At 53.5% G+C, this 17,770-nt stretch overlaps 1 protein-coding gene across 2 annotated transcripts; it reads right to left on the reverse strand.

Moving 5' to 3' along the window:
* Positions 1 to 939: 939 nt before the first annotated feature.
* UNC45A (unc-45 myosin chaperone A) lies at positions 940 to 15,716 on the reverse strand. Of its 2 annotated transcripts, XM_079952963.1 has the most exons (21): positions 13,308 to 15,716; positions 13,029 to 13,200; positions 12,616 to 12,783; positions 11,926 to 11,962; positions 11,642 to 11,817; positions 11,390 to 11,482; positions 10,561 to 10,728; positions 9,413 to 9,581; positions 9,086 to 9,256; positions 8,831 to 9,002; positions 7,600 to 7,900; positions 7,357 to 7,451; positions 6,929 to 7,070; positions 4,842 to 4,982; positions 4,436 to 4,563; positions 2,898 to 2,964; positions 2,669 to 2,782; positions 2,451 to 2,566; positions 2,204 to 2,321; positions 1,969 to 2,124; positions 940 to 1,830 (listed from the first exon to the last, which is right to left on the reverse strand). In XM_079952963.1, the coding sequence occupies exons 1-21, from the start codon at positions 13,868 to 13,870 to the stop codon at positions 1,552 to 1,554; spliced, it is 3,546 nt and encodes a 1,181-aa protein (XP_079809089.1). In that variant the 5' UTR covers positions 13,871 to 15,716; the 3' UTR covers positions 940 to 1,551. The 2 variants fall into 2 exon arrangements, with proteins under 2 accessions (XP_079809089.1, XP_079809088.1); XM_079952962.1 differs by lacking the exons at positions 13,029 to 13,200; positions 13,308 to 15,716 and adding an exon at positions 12,863 to 12,880.
* Positions 15,717 to 17,770: the final 2,054 nt, after the last annotated feature.

Below are 17,770 nucleotides of genomic sequence, written 5' to 3' on the forward strand. Positions count from 1 at the left end.
CTGTGGCTTTCTTCGCAAAGGAGTTTGAAGGATTCTTCATTCTTTTGCAGTTTCAAAAACCTCTGTGGGGTAGCAGACCCTCCAGATCACCTGAGAAACTTAACCTGACAACAACCCCTGTTGCACCCACATCAAATCGGTCCACGGCTCTCTCAAGGGTTGAAAACTAAAATCTCAATTTTTCTTTCCCCAACGCATGAGGTGATATGAGGCCTTTACAGTCATACCTCATATTACGGACGCTTTAGGTTATGTGTTTTTGGGTTGCGGACCGCAGGAAACCTGGAAGTACCGGAACGGGTTACTTCCGGGTTTTGCCGCTCATGCATGCAAAGCGCTAAATCACACTTTGCAAATGCACAGAAGTGCCAAATCGTGCCAGCACCTGTGCAGATGCGGTGCTTCAGGATGCCTCCGTCACGGATTATGTCTGCAACCACTATATCTTACTCTTTCCTGCAAATGACAGTTCATGCCATGACACCTAGAACCAGCTCCAGGCCCAGTTTTAAAGTGCAAAGGGATCTGGCCTGGATTATGAATGTGCTGCAAAGCCCCTGTCCCACCCCTGCTTGGTTTTTAAAAGTAAAATGGGGAGAGAGAGTTTAAAACCCTCAAAAGTATGCCATCTATTAGTACATGGCGAGTGAGTGGTTGCTTTCAAGAGTTTAATGTAAAAGAGGAGGGAGGGGGCTTCAGCCTTCGCTCCTGGACCCAGCAACACCATAGGACACGGGCCTGGTTGTTCTTCCTTGTGGGAGGGAGGTTGGTCCAAGTGGGAAAGGGTCTGATCATCTTCTCCCTCTGCCTGAGTCACTCTGGAGGTCAGACATATCCCTAAATGGTGATGGGTCCCGTCCCCTCAATTTACATACAGCCTAGTTGTTCAGTTCCCTCCCCATTCGATCAATGCAATATTGAGAAACACACAAAATCAGATTTACCGAAAAAGTCATCTGTATAGTTTCCCATAATCTTTTCATACAGTTCACATTCTTTCCCACATCATCTTTGCTTACAATAAACGGTGGTCCCGTTTGCCACAGAGGGCAAGAGGAATGGATTGTCAGTAAGGCAGTTTCTTCCTACCCCAAGGGAGGGGAGGAGGCCTCGGGAGCTGCAGCCTCAGACCATGAAGGAGCAGCTCCAGAGGGACAGGAAGGCTGTGATTTCCAGCAGCAGGAAATTAAAAAAGGCAGCCATGCAGCACAAGCAGCTCCGTGACCCCAAGCCTAGGGGTAGTTGGGGAGCCCACCACCCGTCACCACCAGCACTGCCAAGGTGTGTGGCAGCAGCAGCCCAGCAAGACCCTCCTCCAGGTGAGAGATAGCTAAGAGCACCAAGAGGCTGCAAAGCAGCCCCTGGAGCTGCCTTCTGTGCCACAAAATGGTGGCACCAGCCCCTGTGGCTCTGAAGGGTGCCAGCGGCAATCGCTGTGGCTCACTCCCCTGGTCCCAGCAGCCCCAAGCCCCCTCCCTCCTGTGCCCTGGTGCCCGTGCCCAGCAGCAGCGACGGCGCAGTGTGCCCAAGCAGGTTGGGAGGGGGCAGCTCTCAGTCCTCCTCTTTCTCGGCAGCTGCAGGAGGGTTGGGCTTGATCAAGCCATAAGCCACAGCCTGCGCCAGGCACTCCTGGGCCACTTGGGCAATCTGGGGCTTGGCCTTGGCCTTGGCCATAACAGAAAGGATCTCCATGGTCTCGCTCTCCATCAGCTTCTCGGCCACCTCCTTGTCAGCAGCCACCATGTTCCTCACTACCACCACCCCGCGGTGCTGGAGCTCGGTGCCAGGGCTGAGGAGCAGGGCCTGCAGGATCTCCAGCCAGTGAGTCGTCTGGGGAAAGAGGGTGAGAGGTCAGTTAGCAAGCAGGAAGGAAACCCGGCATCCACCCAGTTCCTGGAGACCCTCCAAAGGCCTGCCATGCCCAGTGGGCAACTGCTGGGCTCAGCCCACCCTCCAGGCGGTACTCACCACTTGAGGGATGCGGGAGCAGATCTGGGGCAGCAACGAGGTCAAGACAGCCAGCGTCCCTGAAGCTGCCCGCCGGAGCCTCTCGTCGTCCTCCCCGCTGTACAGGACCAGCAGCTTGAGCCGGTCACTGCCCTCCACCAGGAACAGCTCCCCGACCTGCCCAAAAGAGAGATGTGAGTGGAGATAAACCTCCCGGGGCCCCAGCACAGCCAGGTGGCCCAGTACCCCTGCTCACCTCTGGGCTCAGAGCCATGTTGCACATACACTCAGTGGCTGCCAAGCGGATCATTTCGTGCTCCTCAAACATGTAGCCCTCGATCATGGGCACGGCCTTCTCCTTCACAATCTTCTGCCTGCAGGAGGAGGAGCCAGCAGGAGAAGGTAATGGCCCTTGCTTCCAAGGAACGTAACCCTCCCAGAGGACAGGGCTGGGACCCAGGGAGATGGCCAGCCTGCCTGCCTGCCTGCCTCTCCAGCCTTACCGGAGCCGCTCACTGGTCCCCGCCAGGTTGGTGAGAGCCATCAGCCCTTCGAAATTCTGCAGGGCACTGCGGTTCAAGTGCAGGAGGCCCACCAGGGGCCGGACCACCTCGTAGATCTGCAGGAGGAGAGAGAAAAGGCTCAGGGCGGTGGGGAGAGGAAAGGGGAACCCGACCCCATCCACTGCCTTGCTGTGATGCTGCCCTCACTCCATACTGACCCGTTCGCCCGGAAAAGCCATCTCGGGGGCGGTGGTGATGGTGATCTTAGCCAGGGCCTGCGCAGCCTTCATCTGCCCTATTTCAGTGCCTTCCAGGGCCAGAGGGATGAGTGCCTAGTGGTGGAATAAAATCCATATTCTGCTTGACTGTGAAAAAGCCTTGATGCCCCAGTGCTGCTGCAGGGCAAAGCCAAACAGGAGAGGGTGTGTATGCATGTGTGAGGCTCACCTTCCCGCCTCCAGCAGCCACCACAGCCCCTCGGTCCTCAGGGTCTTCCACGACAGCCAGGAACACCCTGAAGCACACAATAGCAGGCACTGAATGTGGGACCCAGAACTCTACACACACACACACACACACACACACACACACACACTCCACAGCAACTTGAGATTACAGGAAGGCGTCATCTTGGCTTGACTGAATTTTCTGAGCTCTTTGGCCAAGCAGAAACCCACAGGTAAGAAGGCCAGCATGTCTCCTCTGTGTAGCAGGTCTGGAGGACTTGCCTGTGAACAGCAACTTCAGAGGGGCCAGTAGGGCAGCGAGGAGTGAAAAGGCACCCAGGGAGAAGGGCAGGCTCAGGCCAGACTCTTCTATTCTACTGCTTCATGTGGGATATGTACAATGCAGTCAAAAACAACAGTTCATTATTGCTAGGTAGGCACTTGGTTAAGGGCTAAAACTCACAAGAGTTTTCCTGTAAGTTTGCTAGAGAGAACTCTGTGAGAGACACTCCCACTGTGCCGTGACAGGGGAAGGGCATGGCTATATTTATTCTCTTACCTGTTTGGGCAAATCCTCTTTTTTTCATCACTTTCCATCAAGCCAGAAATGTGAAGAACATCTGTTGTGTCTGAGCTCCAATGCTCAGACACCATTTTAAACTAGACCAAAATATGTCTTTGTAACTGAATTACCATTTTAAGCCTGCCTGAACAAGGTTGCTACTCTTCAACAAATATTCTGAGTGAGTAAATGTTACTTTGACCTTTTACAAGACTTTTTGTGTGGTTGTTATTTCAAGGGGGAGAAAATGGAGAAAGACCAGGAGAATCCAGTCTGCCTTAAAGCATCCTGGATTATTTAAACTAAAAGGTTAAAACTAGCCTATCTAAGCTTCCCTTTCAAGCTGCAAAGGGATGGCACTCTGCTGAACTCACAAACGTGAGCAAGGAAGGATAATGTCTAATAAATATATCCTCTCCTAGCATCTATTCATATTCTTACACTTCTATCTTACTGTTCTCTCAAAGAGCCCTCTGGGGATACCCTCTCCTCTCAGGGGAGTATGGTCCAAGGGCAGCTCTTAGAAGCAGAGAAGTTGCCCTGCAATGTCACCAGTAGGCATGTGACAGGACCAGCTCGCAGCAGCCTGGTTGGCTTCTGCTTGATCAATGATGTTTGGGGCAAGACAGCCAGAGGTATGAAGTCACCTTTCCCCCCCAACCTGGGAAGGGTTGGAAGGTCCAGAACCAGCTCACCCCACAGCAGATTCAAATGACAAAGGAGATTCCGACTACACATTACTAAGAGCTTTGGAACGTTAAAGACCTCTTTCACAGCAGAACGGACTCCCTTGGAAGGTAGCGGATGCTCCTTTATTGGAGGTTTCTAAGCAGGGATTGCATGGCCATCCGTCAGGGATTCTTTAACAGTGATACCTGCATTGCATGGGGTTGGGCGTGATGACCTTTGGGTCCCTTCCCTTCTATGATTCTATGAAAGCTCTGCAGGGATCAAGGCCTGTGGCCTGCTGGCCTCACCTGGAGATCAGCTCCCGGCAGGCAGGGCTTAGGGAGGGGCTTTCACTCTTCACCATGCAGGTGAGCGCTGACACCACACCGGCGGCCAGCAGCTTCCTCACACGTTGGCGCACAAACTCTGGCTTGTCCTGGGCAGGAAGAGATGGAGAGAGAGGATGAGAACAGGTCGTGGGATGCCTATTATCCACCTCCTCCTACTCCTCTCACCCTCCTTGCTCCATCCACCAGCATCTGACACAATAATTGTGGTCTTTGCATCACAAACTTCTAAAAGCTTCCCACTCCAACCCATTACCTAAAAAACCATTCCTGCAGAGGGCAGGGGAGCCCGGCCCGGCCACGCCCCCCCCCGCCTGCTAGAAGACTTCCAATGACACCCTCAGGGCACTCCTCTCCCCACTCTCACCTTTGGGTGCTTCTCAGGGATGTGTTGCTTGGCGTACTTTGCCAGCTCCACCATCTGGGGGTCAGGCTCCTCTTGGTCATAGCTGCTGGTGCAATTCACCAGTGTGGAGGCCACCGCAAAGAGGACGCTCCGGTTCTCTGACTGAGGGGAGCAGATGGGTGGCAGGAACAAAGAAGCAGAAGAAGGTGGTCAGTCGGGATCTTCATGATTCTTTGGGACCAGGGGCCACCACTTGGGCATTTGTTACCTCAAGACTAGGCTACTACCAAGCAAAGTAAAGTGTGCCCACCCTTAAGTATTATTCAGAAGCATCAGCTGATGCAGAACAAGACAGCCCTGCCATAGAACACCAGAAACTGATCAGAAGTGATCTCTTAACATCTCTGCACCCCTGACGGACTGAGTTGGGCAGGTAGGTGGGGCCACCCACCTGTCAATCACCAGACGTAATGGTGATGCTGCACTTTAAAGCCTCAGTTGCCCAGACTTCAAAGCTCAGCATGGCGCTGTGTGAAAGGCGTTTTGGGAGCTGCCCTGCCCTGCTCTTGAAACCTCTGGAAACTGGAGGCTGAAAGAGCAATGCTGGGAGGAGCAGTTTTTCCTTAATGGAATCCACTTTCCCGCCAACTTGAGAAGGCTGATCAGCTGATGAGAGGCTGGGAACAAGCCTTGCCTCAGCAAAGGAGTGTGGGAATGATTGCGGGGTTGTGGAGCACACTCCTGCCCGCGGGCAGCCTCAGCTGTCTGCATGCGTAACCTTGGGGTGCGGAGCACACTCCCCCTCACAGATAAAGTCACAGCTGTCTGAACATCTTGCCCTCTGTCTAACCTTTGCGGTCTTAGTAGTCTGCCGTGCCCTGTCTGTGACCTTTGTCTCCTTCGTCATACATTGTGCAAGGGGGAAGTGACGCAGTGGAAACAGGTGCCAAAATAACTTTGTACCACCCCACAATCTCGGGATTGGAAGATGTGTAAAGGTCACAGTCCAAATGTATCTGCCTGAGTTTGCATATTGTGCCAATAAAAGGAGCCTCCACAGAGCTAGCTGGCAGCTTGCTTGTGCACAGCTCACCTGCATTACCAACTCCTGCCTCATGTCCTTCACTTCAAAGGAGCAATTCCCTTTAAGCTCTCAAGTGTTCCTTTGAAGCCCCCCCCCTTACCCCCCCCCACCTAACATCAGGTGGCCAGGCATGGCTTCCCCAAAATGGTGGACCAAGTTCAGCCCACAGGCCAGAAGTTGCCAACCCCTGCTCCAGAGCCTGGTCTGGATTTGAAAGCCCTAAAGGGGCTGGGTGGGCCAACTCAACCCCCCTGAGCTTGTCCTCCTGGAGGCAACCAGCATGTCTCTGGGCTGTACAGAGCCTACTGCAGGGAGATATAATCAAAATGCTTCTGCACAAACAAGATATTCGCACACAGAGAAGAGGCGTGTTGTGGCAAAGGGTTCTTCGAAACACTCATTTCCTATGTGGAGGAATCCTTTTCTTCTTGGGTGCTGTTGAAGTGGGGGAAGAATTTCATCATGTGAAGCTCCAGTTATGGATCTGAAGTGGTACAGCGGAGACACTTCACTGAGACTTGGGAAATTTTGCCACAGAACAGCATTTTACATCTTAAATCTTCAAATATTTGAAGGGCTATCACATAGAAGACAAAGCAAGGTGGGTTTCTGCTGCTCCAGTGGTAGGAACCCAAACCAATGGATTCAAATGACAAGAAAGAAGATTCCTACTAAACATTAGGAAGAACCTTCTGATGGTAAGAGCTGTTTGACAATGGAACAGACTCTCTCGGAAGGTGGTGGACTCTCACTTCACTGAAAGTTTTTTTAGCAGAGGCTGCATGGTCATCTGTCAGACATTTTTAGCTGTAATTCCTGCATTGCAGGGATTGGACTAGATGACCCTTGGGACCTCTTCCAACTCTACAATTGTAAAAATTACTGGGTATCATATACTACAGCTGGGTTGCTATTCCTAAGCTAGGGAAATTCAACATAAACAAGGCAGAGGCAATAAGAGCCTCTGGACATGCCCAGCTGCCCACCCACCCACTTTGCCCTCCATTTTGGAAGAGGACCTCACCCTGGCCAGCCAGAAAAGAGCCTGCAGAGCAGCCTTGTCCTCCAGGAGCTCCTCCTTAACGTCCGCATCCAAGGAGAGAAAGGCCAGTCCCTCAGCTGCCCAGTAGCGGGTGCCGGCATCGATGGCCTCATTGCACAGCCACCTGGAAGCAGGAGGAGAATCAGGATCCATCCCTAGTGCCTCTACTAGCTGAGACCCTAGTGGGCAAGGAGCATAGGAAGCCCCACCACCCCAGGCTTCAGTGGGACATGGTCTGTTGTGCAGCTGCCAGAGGGACTCATTCTTGTCATCTGTCAGCTCCCACCAGCCCCCAAGATTTTGAGAAAGGGACAGGCAGCCTGACCTCCTTCTAAAGGGGAAGGCAGTCACGTGGCACAGAAGAGGCTAAAGCGCCTGGGACATGGGGGAAGAAAGCAGCGCTCACTCACTTCCGGCACTGCTTGGCCAGCTTCAGGGTAGAGCCTTCCGCAAACTGCTTCATGCTGAAATCTGTGCCCCCCGCCGAGCCCAATTTGCAGAGGCCCTGGAAAGAGAAACCGTGATGTGCCGCAGCTGCCACCTGACCCCAGAACTTCCTTCAATCTGGGAAGATGGAAGAGGAACAGTGTTGGGTCCCACTGCAGCCAGAAAATGGCTCCCTCCTTCTCCAAGATCTGCTGCCTCTTGCTCACCACCAGGGCCCGGATGCGAATGCTGTCGCGCTCGCTGTGCTTGTAGATCTCCTTCAGTAGTGTCACCCCATTGGCAGTGATGAAGGTGGCCCGCTTGGCCTTGTCGGCAGCATGGATCAGGGCCTCCACGGCCACAAGCTGGTCGGCCTCCCGTGACGAGGCGCACAAGGCCAGAATGCTCTCCATGATGCCACTCAGCTCCAGCACCCTGTTCCCAGCCTCGGAGGGGCCTTGCAGGAGACAGGAGGCCGTCTGGATGGCCCGCAATTTCCCAGAGACGCCATGGTCCTGGAACCAGCCCCTGGGAGGTGAAAGAAAGGCAGCTCATCAGGAGAAGCCAGGAAGCTGCCACAGACATTCCAAAGCTGAAACCCCAAGCTCTGCACCGGAAAGAAGGCTGGAGTCTCAAATCTGAGATCAACCAACAGCACCTTCTGGCAGCAAAAGTCCTCCTCCCACCCACTATTATGTATTTATTTCATAACATCTATATATCACGTGATTGTAGAAAACCTCAAAGTGGTTTATAAAAAGAATAAAACAGTAAGATTATTAGTACAAACAACACATTCTAAAAATTAAAACCAGCAATAAACTAAAAACACAAAAGCATTTTAAATATATGGGTAGGCTTGCCTACACAAAAATGTTTTTAGCAGACGCCGAAAAGAGTAGAATGAAGGCGCCTGCCTGATATCACCACACTAGAAGATCCATTTCTTATAAATGCAGAACGGGTAATATATGGCACTTGGAACAGTGCCAATTCTGCAGATGGAAGTGGTCGAGTGAGCATATCTGGGTTAAGGCAATCTCACAGGTAAACTATTAAGGGCTTTGCATACTAATAGTAACCTTTTAAACTTGTCTCGGTAGCAAATCAGCAACCAGTACAGATCTCTGAGCACGGGTGCTATATGCTGACAAATTTTTGCTCCTTTCAGCAATCAAGCTGTGTAGGAGCTTCAGCTTCCAGATCAGGTGCAAGGGAAGCCCCATATAGAGCGTACTGCAGTAATCCAGTCTTGCAGCAACCAGTACATGAACTACAGTAACTGGGTGTCTCTGGCCAAGCTGGTGGGCTGTTGTGACGCTTTCGATGTCTGTCAGCAGCTAGGCGCTGAGCATCACTCCCCACCACTTCTGCACTACTTCATTGGCCCCCCATGCCTTCCCAGCACCCCCTATCAGAAGCAGCAGGGGGCGGCCCCCAAGTCAGTCACAGGCCTACCTGACATAGTCCTCGCAGAGCCGGTGGAAATTCTCCCGCTCCCCATCGCACTTCAGGTCCCCATAGAGCTTGCTGAGGAGGACGGCTGCGCTCATGAGGGTGTTCTCTGTCACCCGCAGGCCCCCAGGACTCTGGCTCACTGTGCCCCCCACCTCCAGGATCTGCTTGAGACCTAGCGAGGACAGACATGCTCACTGGCGCTGGCGAGTGACCCAGGCCAGGAAGAGGAGGGGCTCGGGAATGGGCTAGACGTACCCTGGTCAATGACCCAGAGGGTCAGGCAGTTGTTGGGGTCCTTCAGCGACTTCCGGGGCACCACACTGATCAGCAGGTTGAGGATGCTGTCCCGGCCATAGGAGGAAATGCTCTCCCGGGTCAGGGCTTCCAGCAGCTGCTTGAGGAGCAATTTCAGCTCTTTGGATGTATCTACAGGAGCAGATTCAGAGTTGAGGAGGTCTGCGCCTCCTCTGCTCCAGGCCAGCATTCACAGCCCAGCTCCACCCAAGGTATCAGCACGAAGATGAGCTTGGCACGACACCAAGTGGATGCTCAGCCCATCAGGGAGGCACCCAAGGGACTCACCCAAGACAACAGCTTCCTCCTTGCCACGCACATCCCTCTGCAGCCCCTCCTTGAGGGCATCAAACATAACCTGCAGCAGGCTGTAGGTTGCCAGCGAGACTTGCTCGTCCTCCATCTCTAGGATAGCAAAGAGGCGCTGCGGCCCCAGCTCAGCCAGGATCACTGCAGTCTGAAAGAAGGGCAGCATCCACTGAGACTTGGGGAGGAATCCAGGCCTGTCTCTCAAGAACCTCCCCCACAATGCTCAGAGCAGAGCTGGATACCTGCCTAGTAGACAACTCCACAAGTGTAACTGTGGTTTGTCAGTAGGAACTCTGGGGACCCATAAACTTACCCAAGGAGACAGAGTTCAGGGGTTTATATATCTAGGTTATCTTGCAGCATGTATTACTCAAGGATTCAACAGTCTTGCTAGCTCTCTGTCCGCCACAGTAAGTGATCATAGAATTGTAGGGTTGGAAGGCACCCAATGGGTCTTCCAGTTCAACCCTCTGAAATGCAGGAATCACAACTAAAGTATTCCTGACAGGTGCCCATCCAAACTCTGCTTTAAAGCCTCCAATGAAGGAGAGTCCACCACCTGGAGGGTGTCCATTCCAAGAGGTTGAACAACACCAGGCCCAGGACAGAACCCTGCAGTACCCCACGTGTCACTGGACAAGGAACTGTTGGAGAGCACTCTTTGTGAATCACTAGTGGTTAGCCAGACTCCAGCAAATAGGAAGCCCAAGGTTTCCTCTCAACACTGGAGGAGCAGAGAGAGAGGAGTGATTCCATCCCCTTCCCCAGCCTGAAACATGGGCGAAAACTCAACTCTGTGCCTGCCAGGAGAATGGGGTGGCAACCCATAAGCAGGGGCAGAGGCAGAGAAAGCACAAGTGCCTCTGCAGCCCCTCCCTGGCTCTGTACTGTAGGGGGACAGAAGAGATCACTTGGTTTGCCCCTGACCTCCTGAGGCATTTCAAAGATGCAGTACACGGTCAGGGACAAGTTCCAGGCACACACACCCTCAGAGAAGTGGCATGCTCTTGAAGCAACAGGTTTTGGAGAGTGTTTTATGCAAAACCTGTCAGCAAACGGACTGAACCTGTTACCCCCCCAAAAAAAATAAAGAGTGAAGAAGCTTTCATCTTAAAAAGTGGACATACCCGAGAACGATGCCCACTGCAAAGGCCAGTGAGGGTTCGCACAGCTGCTAGCACCGTGTCCGCCCGACCTGTATCCAACAGCTGTAGCAGGAGGCGCACCCCGTCGTTCTGGAAAATCTTCTCAGCACCAGGCTCCTCGCGAGCCAAAACAATCAAATTCTGAGCTGCCTGGACAGGAGAAGAGCCAGTTAGCTGGACAAAGGGGCTCACTTTAACCGCTCCCCATCAGGCCACACAGTTGTTGGAGGGGCACAGCCAGAATTTAGAGCTGGAGAGGTTTGGAGATTCTGGCCCATAATAACTCCATTGTCCTTGCTTCTCTAAGAGCCATGGGGGTGGGGATCTCCTCATTGGGCAGAGCTGGGAAGCCCGCAGAATCCCCCCAGGTGCTGCTGCACTGTAACTCCCATCAACATTAGCATGACTTTATGTTATGAACCCCCCTGTGATTGTTGGATGAAGGGTGGTATATAAATCCCATGAGACAGAATGAATCACTCTTGACTGAGACTGATCATATTAAAATAAGCACCACCCTAATATATTCTGGTTTTGTCAGTCACAGAAAAGGAAGTTACGGTATAATGACTCAAAGTCCTCCTCCCTTCCTCCCTCAGGTATCCTGATCTAGGCATCAAAAACCCTCCCTCTGGCTTTTGCCTACAGGCAACTTTGGAAATACAAAACTTGCATTTTGAAATAGAAAACAGAATTGGAGACTGCCTAATTCTACAACTGCATCCCATATATGTACAGTTGCAGCACATGCAAAGTTGCTCTTCATCAGAGCACATCACACCTCCCACTCGCTTACTGGTTAGATGAGTACCTTTTGTTTCTTGTCCAGATCTTTTTCTTCAGGGTCCAGCAGCAACTTAAACATCTGCTCCACTTTGGAGTCTGTGCGGGACATGGCTGTCATCTGAGGCAAACAGGCAGTTGGTGAGAAACCCCACAGTCATACTCCAGAAGCCCAGTACACACCTGAAGCCTAGAATCCTTCCTGGGTGGAGAACTAGGCTGCCCCACAAGGGAGGTGCCTACCCTGGAAATGCCCTACTCCCCCCGATGCTTCTCCTACCTTCTCATGCATGCTGCTGCCAAGGTTGCGCAGAGCCTCCTGGAAGGCCTTGTTCTTGGGCTCCAGGCTCACACACCTCTGCAGGTCCAGGAGGGCCTGGTCAAGGCGGCCCAGTTTCTGCCGGGCTTGGCTGCGCCGAAAGAGGCTCTTCACGTCGTGCCCATCAGCTTCTATGGCTGTGAACAGGCAAGAAAGTATTAAGAGGCAGCAAAGAGGCTTCTGCAGAGAAAGAGACTTCTGGAAGGAGCATAATCCCCCACCCCACCCCACCCCTTGCAGCTCACCTTTAGAAGCATCCAGTTCTGCCTGGACATAGTCCTCCTGCAAAAGAAGCAGAATGCCAGAGAGGCATTGGTGAAAGGAGATATAAGGGGGCAGGGAGTGAGGGTAGAAGAAAATACTCAAGAGGAGCTCAGGCTGAAAATGACAGCCCTTACCACCTTTCTGGGGGACATCTGTCAAATCCTAAATTCTCTACAGGTTACAGGAGGAGGAGGAGGAGGAGGAGGAGGAGGAGGAGGCAAGGCATCAGGCTGGCCTCTCCCTATATGGCCACTGTCTTCTCAGTACCTCATAGCCAGACAGCCATGCCCCGAGGGCTCCCCTTGACTGTGCATAAAGGCACCTCACCTTCTAAGGAGCAGCAGGGTGAAAAGAAGTCCACCTAAAGGGGCTCAGCACCGTTAAAATGAGAGATGCACAGAAACGTTGACACTGGGGGCACAGGGAAGCTCTGTGGCCATTTAGGGGAAAACTCACACACACACAATGCCTGCTACCTTCTGATGCGTGCTACGTCACTTGAGAATTTTAAGAAGAAAAGACACGTGGGAATGATCCCTTAAATTTCCCCCAAGAGTGTCCAGCTTTTCTCCTCCTGCAGAAATGAGCGGCAGGTAGGCAGGCTGGCAATGCCCCTTGGGGGGCTCCCATAACTCGGGCAACCCTCCCGCTTTCCTCACTTCCCCACTCACCAGCTTGAGGTGGCAGGCGGCGCGGTTGCGGTGGAGGACAGCGCGGTGCGGGTCGGGCTCCTCGCCATCCCCAGGGCAGAGGCTGAGGGCCCGGGTGTAGGCGGCCAGCGCCTCTTCATAGCGGCCTGTCTGGAAGAGCTCGTTGCCCTCCCGGCGGAGCTCGGGGACCTACGGAGATAAGAGGGGCGGGGTGGATGAGCGATTCGGTTTGGGGGTCAGCTGGGCTCCCACCGCCCACCCCACTCACCGACGTCTCCTCCATGGCGCGCTCTAGTGACGCCACGCGAGCGCGACAGCCGCTCCCTAGCCGACCCACGTGCTGGTAGCGCCTCCCTTGGAGCGCCCAGCGGAGAAGAGATCGGGCGGCCCGCGAGCGGAGCTGCTCCACCTCCCGCCCCGCCCGCCCCGCGTGCCTTCTTGCCGGTTTCCTGTTTCTTGCAGGGGCACCTCCCGAGGATTCGTCGGTGGAGGAGGCGGTGGAAGCTGCGCTGGTGGAGGCGGTAGAAGTGAAGGAAGTCGACGGTCATGAGGGCCAGGACGAGGCAGCCGTAGAGCCCCACGCCCAGCAGCGGCCCCAGCGGGCTCCTGTGGAGGGAAAGCGGGCTCAGACGGAAGGGAGGAAGAGGGGCAGAGGGGAACCCCCAACCCCCCTCGCCGCCCCTTCCGCCCGTCCCCCCACAAGGGCATCTCACCGGGGCGCGGCTGGCGGAGCAGAAGCCGAGGCATTGCCGCGGAGCCTCTCAAATTCGGGCCGTGGGCAGCAGGACTTGAAGCGGCGAGAGGCGGCAGGCAGGCAACAGTAGGCGTGGGTAGGGGGGTCTGTGAGGCGTGGGCAGTAGAAGCCGGCGTGGTGGAGCCCGGCGGGGTCCAGGTAGCCCTCGCAAAGGTGCACGTTTTGGGTACCAGCTGGAAAGAGGAAGCGATTGGAACAAGCTGGGTGCTCGGTGGGCTGCCCTCCCTGCCGGGGCTCGCGGGAGAATTGCGGGGAGGGGGGAGGATACTGCTGCTTCAGCCCTGCTGAAAGCCCACACAGGAGGACCCCGGGGAGGGGGCAGGCAAGCCCAGGGACTGCCGTTTCAGCGTCTCTTCCGTCGCATGGCAATAGAGTGGTTGGCAGTCCTGTGGAAGCGGGCTGAACAGCGAGGGAAAGTATCCTAATAATTAAGGCTGCAAAGTCGCAGCCACTTCTGCTAGAGGAGAACCACTTCCTGCCCTGAGCCAGATCAAACAACCAGCACCCAGGGTCCAGGGACATTTGTTTCCCATAAAGAGTAAAGCCAAACCCAGTAAAGACTGAAGGTGACTGGTTCTGTGCTAAGGGATTTGAGGGTACCCACTTCTGATCAGACAGATCTGCATTGGCAAGGCACAAAAGTCTGTCTGGTGAAGTTGTCCTTGGGTTGGAAGATGCAAGGAGCTGGGAAAGGTTTTCCTCCTACTGACTGGGAAACTGAGCAGAGCACTTGCAGGCAAACTGGCCTATGAACACAGGCTTAACTCTCTGTCTCAAACACATTCACACACGCACTCCCAATTGTCATGCACACAAACACAGGCCCATCATTCCTTGTCAACATGCTTGGATCCTGGCTTGATTCCTTCCTCCAGCTGATGGGACACCCCAGAGCAAGTGGCACCCTGCAAACAGGGCTTTTACTTAGCTCTAAGATGGCCCTGAAGCCCCTAAGAGTGAGAGTCTTGCTCGAAGCAGATCTGCACATGGGCTGAGAAGCCCCTGGGAGTCTATAGAGACTGCAATTTCAAAGTGAGGTTTTGGCATGGCAAGTTGGAGCTCCTGGGGGGCTACTGGGCTGGTGGGGAAGGGAGAGAAGGGAGACCAGATGCAGGTACCTGTCCTGAGAAAGGCCAGCAGCAGCAGGCAGGGCAAGAGCAGCATCTTCCCGGCAGCGGCAGCAGTGTTGAAGGCTGAGGCAGCTCTGACTGTCTCCTCCTAGGGAGGGAAAGCAGAGAAACCACACAGAGCTGCCTGGCTCCCGCATCCATTACCGGGTACCATCAAGCACCTCCCTGTGCTATTAGGCCAGGCTGCACTTAACGGCTTGCCTCTGCAGGGACCTTGCCAAGCTGGGGGCAGGGAAGATCCATTAGGGAAGCGACCTGGCTAATGGGAGGGGCCAGAGTTTGGCCTAGTAGTGGGGGGGAAACGATGTGGTCAGGAGCCTCCCCAGCGGGGTCTTCAGCTCAGGAGAAAGGCCCAGGGGGCTTTTTACACCAAGGCAGGCCTCCACTCAGAATCCAGGCACCTGCTGTGTTCAACATCAGGAGAGACAGACAAGCGCTTTCTGGGCAGCATCCCATATTGGTGGGGGCGGGGGGCAGGCTTCTACAGAACAAACAGCCAAGAATCCAGGAGCACTTCTCTTGGGTATGGGTTTTACTGGGCTAGATAATATTCATCTACTGTAAGAATGTAAGAAGAGCCTACTGGATCTAGCCAGCATCCTGTTTTCACAGTGGCCAACCAGGTACCAAACCCTAACCCTGTAGGAAACCCCCAAGCTGTAGGCAACAAAAGTTTGCATTTGGCTTCCTAATAGTGTGACTGGTGTTCTTGGTTGCATTTGTAACACTCAGGGTTTTGTCATTGCCTAGATCTACACCTTTTAATGAGGGTAACTGATGGGTCTCAAACCCTCCATGAGTTAGGGACTTTCCCTGCATGCGAAGACAGGCTCCAGCGGATTGAGCAGACGAGACCAGTAGTGGGTCCAACAGTCAGGAGGCGGTTTCTGCACATGCTCTAGTAGAGGGAGTGAGGGTCAGATGTGGCTCGTCAACCTGGGAAGGTAGCCTACCAAGGAGAAGGAAGACACTGATCCTAAACCTCCACTGCCTTGTGGGATATCTTCAGGACAAGAAAAGGAGTAAACCCTACAAAGAATGAATAGCACCTCATACACCTGCTTCTGGCAACACTTGCAGCCAAGCTGGTGCCAAATGTATTGTTTTGCTTTCCTTTGGACCACATCAGCAAGGCCAAGAGGGTGGTCTTGTCACCTGGGAGATAAGGACCTCCGTGCGCACTGCCCAGGCTTGCGCTCCATGGAAGGTCACTTCAGAGCTGCCAATGCAGCGGTTTGACTGCAGGAGAGATTACGTGTGGTTCCATTGTTCTGTTTGTGCAATGGAACTTCCCCTCCCTCTGCCTGTGTTGTCCCCTAATGCCGTTCAGAGTGGGGTAGGGATTCTGGAACAGATTTAGGGGGTGCATGGGGAGAAGAAAGTGAGGAGGGAGCTCTGTGATACAACCAGAGATTCTCACACTAATGAACCTACTTTGCTGGATGCTGCCCTATAGAATCAAAACATTGATTGTGTCCATTAACAAAAAAATCAATTATTGTTAAATTTTGGAACATGAAACATTGGGTCAAACTGAAGAAGTAACTGGATATAGAATCCCTTTAGACTCATTCCTGGTTATTTGAAAGTTGTGGAGGGAGCTGCCAAACTGAAGACTGCATTTAAGTGTGAATTATCTACCTGTTGTCTATCACAGATGTGGGTTGCAGAGGGACCTCCTCTGCTCTGAATAAGCTGACTGAGAAGGAAGGCAATGGAAGACCACTGCTCAGGCTTTGCACACAGAAGGTCCCAGGCTCGATCCCTGGTGGTATCTCCCCCGAAAGATTTTGGGCCATAACCACTCCATACTCCATTTCCAGGAGTTCTGCTCAGATCCTCATTTCTCATTGACCGCAATCAGAATTAGATTGCATTAATCATTCATAAAGCTGGCACAAGTCCTTTCAGAATGGTTTGTAATTAGGGCTTCGTTTTTTCTCTTAATTGGCTGTATTTCTTTTAAGGGTGGGATCTGTGCATGCTTGCCTATGTCCTGTCATACTTCCAGTTAATGATTCAAATGACTTTGCAGTTCTACCTTTTCCACTGCCTGCTATCTGACCTTTTTGTTTTTTCCCTTAAGCTGTTCCCAGGGATTGAATCTGGGACCTTTCAATGTGCAAAGGCAGTTGCTCTGCCCCCCGTTTCCATTCCTTCATTTTGGAGGTGCATAAAACCCCATGAGGCACATCCTGAGAACTCCCTTACTGCTTTCCCTGCCAGTGGCCTAACCCCTCGGGGCTCTCAGCATGATTTTTTGTAAGGGACGCCCCTCCACACTTCCTGCAGGATTGGCCCTTCACTGAGAGAGCGCCTGCCTTCTGTTTATACTAGGAGTTTAGGGAATAAAGCATGGGATGGGATGGGTGCTGTTTCTCTCACCTTTGGAGCACATTTGCAAGGAGAGATGAGTCCTCTTGCCTGTCTACTGACTGTGGGGCAGGGGCAGGCAGGCTTGAGGCCAAGAAGCTGCTAGCTTGCCAGGCACTGCTCCTTGCAATGAGAGACTGGCTGCTTGACAGGTGCTCCAGTCGACTTAGGAAGCCCTACCTTTGCCCTGCCACCCCTCCTGATCCCCACTTGAGACTCTGCACCACAGGTAAGGACAGGGCCTGGGAAACAACACGTGTGACCTCCTGCTCATTCACCCATCCTCCAGGGGCTGCCACCCACCCCACAATGCCTGAGTTCAGAGTTGCCATTCCCCTCTTAAGCATCAGAAAGCAGCCACAGCACATGGAACCAGCCTACCTATCACAGCCCAAGCCTCTCCGCAGGTGATGTCCACATCAGTTTGCTCTCCTCCTGGCCAGGGTCTCTACAAACCCAGGTACAATCTGGTTCTGGCTGCCTTGGTGCCTGCCTCATGAGACACGGATCGCTTCCCCTCACAAAGGGAAGCCGCCTTTTCTGGTTCCTATCCTGGTGTCAGTGCAGCTGTTCTATCCACTGTCCCGTTGTGCAGCAAGAAGCAACCATCCAGGAGCCACTAGAGACCATCCAGCTTGTTCAAAGCACGCCCAGGAAGACTTTTCCTGGTGTCGGATCAAGTGCTGCAGGTGGAACGTGGCTCTGCAGTGACCAGCATGCCCACCGGACAGAGAGAGCAGCTCTCGGGCGCTGCCTCTGTCCCTTCCTGGGGAGTTGCCTGAGCTTTGGTGATGCTGGTCCCCATGACAACCAGAGGTGCCCTAGAGGCAGGCGCTGCCAAGAGGGGAGGGAACTGGTGCCTGAGATCTCCAGCAAGAGCTGTGGTCTTGGCAGGTGCCCTCTGTACCCTCAGCCAGAG

This window comes from Podarcis cretensis (genome assembly GCF_951804945.1).
Source record: "Podarcis cretensis genome assembly, chromosome: 14".
Lineage (NCBI taxonomy): Eukaryota > Metazoa > Chordata > Lepidosauria > Squamata > Lacertidae > Podarcis > Podarcis cretensis.